The sequence below is a fragment of the Oratosquilla oratoria genome, chromosome 13, assembly GCF_046742065.1.
Source record: "Oratosquilla oratoria isolate Oo_2021 chromosome 13, ASM4674206v1, whole genome shotgun sequence".
In the NCBI taxonomy this organism is placed as follows: domain Eukaryota; kingdom Metazoa; phylum Arthropoda; class Malacostraca; order Stomatopoda; family Squillidae; genus Oratosquilla; species Oratosquilla oratoria.
Window position 1 is genome coordinate 23,417,942 of NC_134789.1, and position 7,500 is coordinate 23,425,441.

Sequence of the window (7,500 nt, forward strand, 5' to 3'; positions counted from 1 at the left end):
GAAGCACACGCAGAAGTTTCTAATTAAAGTTAAATATTTTTCCAATCATTTAACTTCAGTGACTCACTTAGTCTAAATATGTGCAAGACATCATGATATGATTGATTAATCATTCATTTTTAATTGATTTTTGAGATACTTTGTATTAGAAAAAATGTCTGACGCCAGACAATTTTATTCAGCCGAGAGGGACTTCTGTTGAGAAAAAATGTTAAACAACCATCACAATTAGGCCATCTCGAATGACTCATTCCTCTGTATTGTCGAAGATTTAATATTTTGTTGTGGCTAATGTCAGGCGACTTTGTTGAGCTTAGAGGAACCTCTGCGGAGTAAAGACTAATCCATGCCCTACTTGTCTCTTCGGGAACAGGAAAGATAATTTCCGGAGTGACTGCCGGAGCCATATGGTCGCAGGTGGGAGGTCACAGCACCTTCCTCTTCTTAGGGCTCTTCCTCATTGGGTACAACATCCTGTACACCAGCGCTTCTTTCCTCCTGAAGATCTGCTGCCACAATAAAACGTCCGACAGCAAAGAGATGGCACCGGTGTCCTGATGGCGCTGCACAACGCAAGAGTCTATGCAGACACGATATCTTGATCCTTTGTTATATGTGCAGATGCGGGCAACTGCAGCTGATACAAAGGAGTAATGTTATTGCATGTAGAAGAGTGTATTTGTTACATATAGCACTAGTGTGACTGTTACACGTAGCAAAAGTGTGGTACATATGGCAATAGTATGTTTACTACATATAGCAGAAGCTTGTCACACATGCCGACAGCGTATATTTATATCTGTTACATCTACCTTTCGCTTTGCTTCCCACACCTTACCTTTTGCTTCTCTTCTTCTTGTAGCCCTGATGTGATTTTCTCGTTCTATCTTGCAACCAATCATCATAAGCTCACATATGCTCTTCCACCATCGCCTTCACTCCTTCATCCCAGCAATCGCTACTTCTTTTTCTATTCCCTCCCATCTTTCTCGTCCCATATACCATCTTTGTGCATTTTATCACTTTGGAACATACCCATTCTTCTTCTACTCCTGCTTTCCCTTTATCCATCACCACCTTCCAAAGTTCTCTTAGTTTCTGGTATTCTTTCTCTTAATCCTTTCCAATGTATTTGTTTACTATCAGCACTTCTCTACCTACCTCAATTTTCATCCTTCACCTTTCCTCCATTCTCAGTTTTTTTTTTTTTTACAAATGAATAAAATAACAGTGCCATACTCCATCCCCAGAAAACATGAACGCTAAGAACTCTTCCAATCTTCCCTTTGAATCACAACCATTTTCTTGTATAGTTATGCTTGGCTTTCTTACACTGTGTTTACTATCATTAACTTCCATTCTAAACAAATCTGTAACATCATCTTTTCCCTACGATTCTTACCTGGCATCACAAACCTCTCTACTGTTCCATTTATTGGCTCATCCTTTACTCTAGCATTGAAATCCTCCAACACTGGAACATTTACTGTACATTCCTCCCGAAACTATACACTCATTTGAATTGATAAAAAAAAAAAAAAAATCCTTTTCACTTTTCCCACAATCAGGATCGTGAACACTCACAAAAACACACATATCTCATCCTAATTTCACTTCTTCCCACATTATTCTCAAAGATAAATTCCTCCACTCCACCACGCACTTCACTATCATATTACTTGGCAGCATACTACTCTTTCCATAGCCCCTTCACCATTATTGACACTCTCCCCACTACACTCCCAAAATCAATCTCACCCTTTCCTATTAACTTGGTTTTACTTAACGCTAGCACATCCGTCTTCCTTCTCAAACAAACCGCCAATATCTTCACATTAACTCTCTTCTCTACCATAACCATGCACATTTAACAAGCTAGTCAGTAGAATTCTTGTTGGAGAACTCTTCTCAGACCCCCTTACGCCTTGACTTTTCGTAGAAACACATAGAGAACAGGATCCCATACTTCCATAATTCCATCCCACGATGGTCGAATTTTCCCATCTCCTACCATCGCAAGGGCATCAAGAAGAGTTAGAGCAATAGAAGTGGTAAATGACAGGTCCAAGGGAACAGCATAAAGGAGCGACAGCTGTAGTACAAAAATACAATTCCTCTACGAGAAGAGATTTTCAACTATAACAAAGACAAATTATGTTAATCTGGAGCGTAGGGGCGCTCAAAGGTATATCTTAAGATATTGTTTGGATGTTACCACAGACTAGCAACATATACGGAATTATTTTTCTATTTAGCTCAGTTTACGCGTGTGTTATAACAATTACTTCGATTGGGTATATATATATATATATATATATATATATATATATATATATATATATATATATATATATGTGTGTATATATATATTGATAAGTATTTTAGACAAATTATTTGATGATGGAAAACATAAACACAGGGGAAGGTTCTACGCGAACGAAACGTTAGTGTGTTTAGGGTTCCGAGCCTTCCCCTGTGCTTATGTTCTCCATCATCAAATCGTATATATATTTATATATATATGTATATATATATATATATATGTATATATATATATATATATATATATATATATATACATATATATATATGTATATCACGGTAAAACCACTGTTGGAGTAGAAAAGACTGGAAACGGGGAATCCATATATTTCGATTGCAAACTGCAATCCTCTTCAGTAGATACACTTAAGAGAGAGTGTGCTACATAAGTAGCACCCTTTACAGGAGAAAGGGGAACATGGGAGGAGGGCTCTACCCTCGGCTCACTCCGTATGCGAGGTCAGGAGGCAAATGTGTTCAAATCCCTTCCAGTCTGTCCGATGTAAACTAAGTCACAACCTTTACATCGGACAGACTGGAAGGGATTTGAACACTATTATGATTGAACATAAACGTTCCATTAAATATGGACAAGAGAGTTCAGCTGTGTTCCAACATGTTAAGCAATTTAAACATTGTTTAGATTGGGACAAAGCTGAGGTTATTTACAAATCCAGATGTGAGTTAAGGAGAAAAATGGTAGAATCCACTATTATTGAATACCAGCCCAATATGAATATTTCAAAGGGGCAATGGTCCCCGGATATAATATCCGGACTTTTTATCACCAACCTATTAAAAACACATTTGCCTCCTGACTTCACATACGGAGTGAGCCGAGGGTAGAGACCTCTTCCCATATTCCCCTTTCTCATGTAAAGGGTGCTACTTAAGTAGCACACTCTCTCTTAAGTGTATCTACTAAAGAGGATTACAGTTTGCAATCGAAATACATAGATTCCCCGTTTCCAGTCTTTTCTACTCCAACAGTGGTTTTACCGTGATTGACAAATGTGTTATTACATTTTTCACCTGTAATATATGTATGTATGTATGTATATGTATATATATATATATATATATATATATATATATATATATGCCTACACACACACGTTAAATATATATATATATATATATATATATGTATATATATATATATATTTATATATATATATACATGCATACACACACTCTATATATATATATATATATATATATATATATATATGTATACATATACATATATATATGTATATATATATATATATATATATATATATATATACATTTTAAAATTAATAAACTATATTGTTAATTCGTTATTTACTTGTGTCCCTGTTTTTTATTTATTGATGTTCCACCACTATCATTGATTTAATTAGATTTTGTGTTCTTGATTAAAATTTTGTGTTTGACGGGAAATATTTCCAGCAAAAATTTAGTAACCTATGGGCAACACACTTTCTCCAGTTTTCGGCAATCTTTACATGGAATTTTTTTTAAACTAAGTTATTACCTAAAAATCTCCCTCATAATGTTACATGGTATAGATACATTGATGATATCATATGTATTTGGCTTGCCAATGGTGGTCCTACCTTGTTTTTATCTAAACTTAATGTCTTGGTCTTTTCTATCAAATTCACCATGTAAATAGAAGAAAGTAATTATTTACTTTTCCTTGATGTAAGGATTCACGGAAATGAAACGTCCTTCAACTTTGATATCCACAGAAAACCCACCAATGTCCTTTCATATATACATTTTATTCGTCTCATCAATGCAAGACAAAAATATAAACGTTATCATCATTGTTCCTTAGAGCATATAGAATTTGTAGTCCGGAATTTTTGGGTGATGAATTCTTAAGAGCATGTGACATAGCTTCAAAATTAAAATATCCAAAGCACCTCGTAGATTATTCTTGTAAAATGGCAAAAAAAATTCTATAAGGAAAATGCCAGTAAAACCTTCAATGTAAAAAACCTACTTGCTCTTCCTTTTCACAAGAATTTCGTTAAACTACCTCAATTTCTTAAGACTTCCAACATTCAAATAGTATTTTGAACTCCAATACATTTAAAAGCCTTTTAATTAAAAACTCTCCTGATAAGAAAAAAAAGTATCTATTCAATTCCATGTAAAAATTGTGACATATGCTATATAGGTCAGACTGGAAAAGAAATAAAAATAAGGTTAAAACAACATCAGCATAGCGTCAGGAGTGATCAAATGTCTAACGCATTATTTGTTCATTTTAGGGATTTTAATCATTGCATTAATTGGGAGGGTGCCAAGGAAATTTTTAGAAATAAGACATATTTGACAAGAAATATAACAGAATTCAGTCTGATAAAAGACATATATGCCAACAACTTAAATCTAAGTCAAGGAATGTACAAACTTGATAATTTATTATTCAAAAAATGGTGGTCCAACTGTCCGCTGCCGCGACCGGTATAAGTTATCCATGAGAGACTCCCACACAACTTTTTCCTGTTCCCATCCATGGCCTGCCACTTTGTATGTATAATTATATTTGTATCATCATTGTTTGTACCCTGAGGATGTTTAAATAGGCGAAAGCGCTTGGTCGCCATTTTATTATTTTCCTTAGTGTTCTTTTCTGCACACACACACACACACACACACACACACACACACACACACACACACACACACACACACACACACACACACACACACACACACACACACACACACACACACACACACACATATGTTAGCTCCGCTGCCACTAACACTTTCAGTAATTCCTCAGTCGCTTACGTTATTCATATGTAGGCCACATGCCACTTCCTTCTCTTAAGTATGTTCCCACCATATTTTCTGTAACAAGTTAGTAATGTTTCTGGATGGGATAAGCAAACTGGACTTAAATCTTCTTGATTTTCTTCTTCACTTATTCTCTACATCGTTATTATCTTTGGTACACCAGAGGACTCCCACCTGGGATCCTTATGCACCCACCAAGCCAAGTCTGCTTCGACACCACTATTCAATTCATCCAATAACTTTGAAAGTTATGAATAAGTGCCATCCTTTAAGGGCGTGACTTTACCTCCATATACCAATAATTTCTCTCCTCCTCCACACTTTTCTCCAATCAGAAAGGGTGTTATATTGTCTCAACCAATACTGCTTACGCAAACACTTCTGTCACAAGTGGAACGTGGCTTAGTGTTTACATTTCGTCACATCAACACCTCTATCGATACCCTAGCTTATATTTACAAACATCGGACGGCAAGCGAGAATATGCAACTCTGCAACTTCCTCTCGGTCATTGTTTCAAAACATCCAAGTAATAAAAATGAATTCCTTTCCACCTACCATTCCATCTACCTACTTGTCTATCTCAATCTACCGGCCTTTTACAGGGCTCGGCAGCTACCCTTGGTCGTCCTGACCAATGTTGCTTTGGGTAAAGACAACATATAAAGAATGATGTTAGCTGCGGCTTCTTGCAAGCGGCTGGAGGCCAAGATAAACGCCGTGATCTTCTGAGTTTATTGTATAAAAAATCCCGCACTCCGAAGAGCGCATTGTCCTTATAAAATAAATCGTGGCAAGGTTACCGACGAGGTAATTATTTCAGTCAAAGAGTAGTATTGTTCGTGCTTGTTCAACGCGCGGCTAGCGTATGCTATCGGTCTAAATTTTGAGTCGTTGTTGCATCAGTACTGCGCCGAGTCCTTTGTAGGAAGCATCTGTACATAGTGTGAAGGGTTTTGAGAAGTTTGGAAAAGCAAGTACAGGGGCTGTATTGAGCGCTTGTTTTAGGTTCTGGAAGGCTGTGTGGTGTTCAGGCGTCCAGTTAAAGGGTGTATCCTTTTTGAGAAGGGCTGTTAATGGGGCTGCAATATGAGCATAGCCTTCAATGAAACGTCTGTAAAAACCTGATAAACCTAGAAATGACTTTACGTGTTCGGTAGAGGTAGGGGGTGGAAAGTCTAGTACAGCTTTAACTTTTTCCTAAGAGGTGATGACACCTTGAGAGTTTATGACGTGTCCTAGGAAACGTATTTCCTTTTTGAGGAAGGAACACTTCTTGAGTTTGAGATTGAGACCTGCCGCTGCTAACCTTGAGAGGACAGTTTCAAGTGTGGAAAGGTGTTCTGTGAGTGACTTGGAGGCAATGATTATGTCGTCCGAGTAAATGAAGACTGTTTTCCTTATGAGTCCTTCTAGGACCTTGTACATTAATCTAGAAAACACGGAGGGAGCAGAGATGAGTCCCATGGCCCTCCTTTTGAAGTGGTAGTGGTCCGTGTTGGTACTAAAGGCTGTTAGTGGCTTTAAGTCATACCTTGACATGAGGTCGAGAGTGGAGAAAACAGTGTTGTGTTCACCTATGTAGTATAAAGTGTCCTGTAAATGAGGTACAGGATACCTTTCAGGAATAGTGAGTTTATTGAGCTCGCGAAAGTCTACAACGGGGCGGAAGGAGCCATCGTGCTTTGAAACAACGAAGAGGGGAAAATTCCAAGGGGACAAACTTGGTTCTATAATGTCTTGGACGAACAATGATGTTGTCAACAATGTTTCGTTTACTATGTGGCAGACGGTATACTGGTATGTACAGTGGTTTTGCATTCTGTCGAAGTGGTATGTGATGTTCTATTATGTTTGTGAGACCTAGTGGTTCATCTGGAAGTGCAATGGCGTGCCTGTACGTGTTCATGAGCGTAAGGAGATCTGTTTGCGTTTCTGGAAAGTCTATGTTGTTTATGTGAGCTACTTGGATGGGTTGCTGTGTGTTCTGTTCTCCGGTGTTGATGGTGCATACATTTTGTATGTTGTCTTGCTCGATTACGTGTACTGGAGCTGGGTATGTGGTAAAGTCACAAACGTTTATGCCTTTGTTGAGGTGGAGAGGTGTATTTGTGTTGTTTACCACTATGATGGTTGTATGTGTCTTATTTGATGTGTTTGTTATGGCGGATAGGAGAGAAACACCAGATACGCGGCAAGTGTCCGCGATGCAGAGGACATCTGAGTTTGGAGCTTGAATGACACGAACTTTGAGCTTTGAGTACTTGCGGGGATACAGTGTTTTGTCACTGATTACGACTGCGTGAGATTCCGTGAGAGTGATTTGCGAGACGGTTGTGTATTCTACTGTGAACTCAGGGATGCCTGTGGAGACGTCGT

General features: G+C 37.8%; 1 protein-coding gene across 5 annotated transcripts in view; it reads left to right on the forward strand.

The window, feature by feature from the left end:
• Positions 1-1,209, forward strand: part of LOC143032351 (major facilitator superfamily domain-containing protein 6-like) — a 40,530-nt gene extending 39,321 nt beyond the window's left edge. For all 5 annotated transcript variants that reach the window (XM_076196954.1, XM_076196953.1, XM_076196955.1 and 2 more), the window contains exon 7: positions 374-1,209. In XM_076196954.1, the coding sequence (XP_076053069.1) occupies positions 374-558 (185 nt within the window). In that variant the 3' untranslated portion in view covers positions 559-1,209. The remainder of the gene's footprint in view (positions 1-373) is intronic.
• The last annotated feature ends 6,291 nt before the right edge of the window (positions 1,210-7,500 follow it).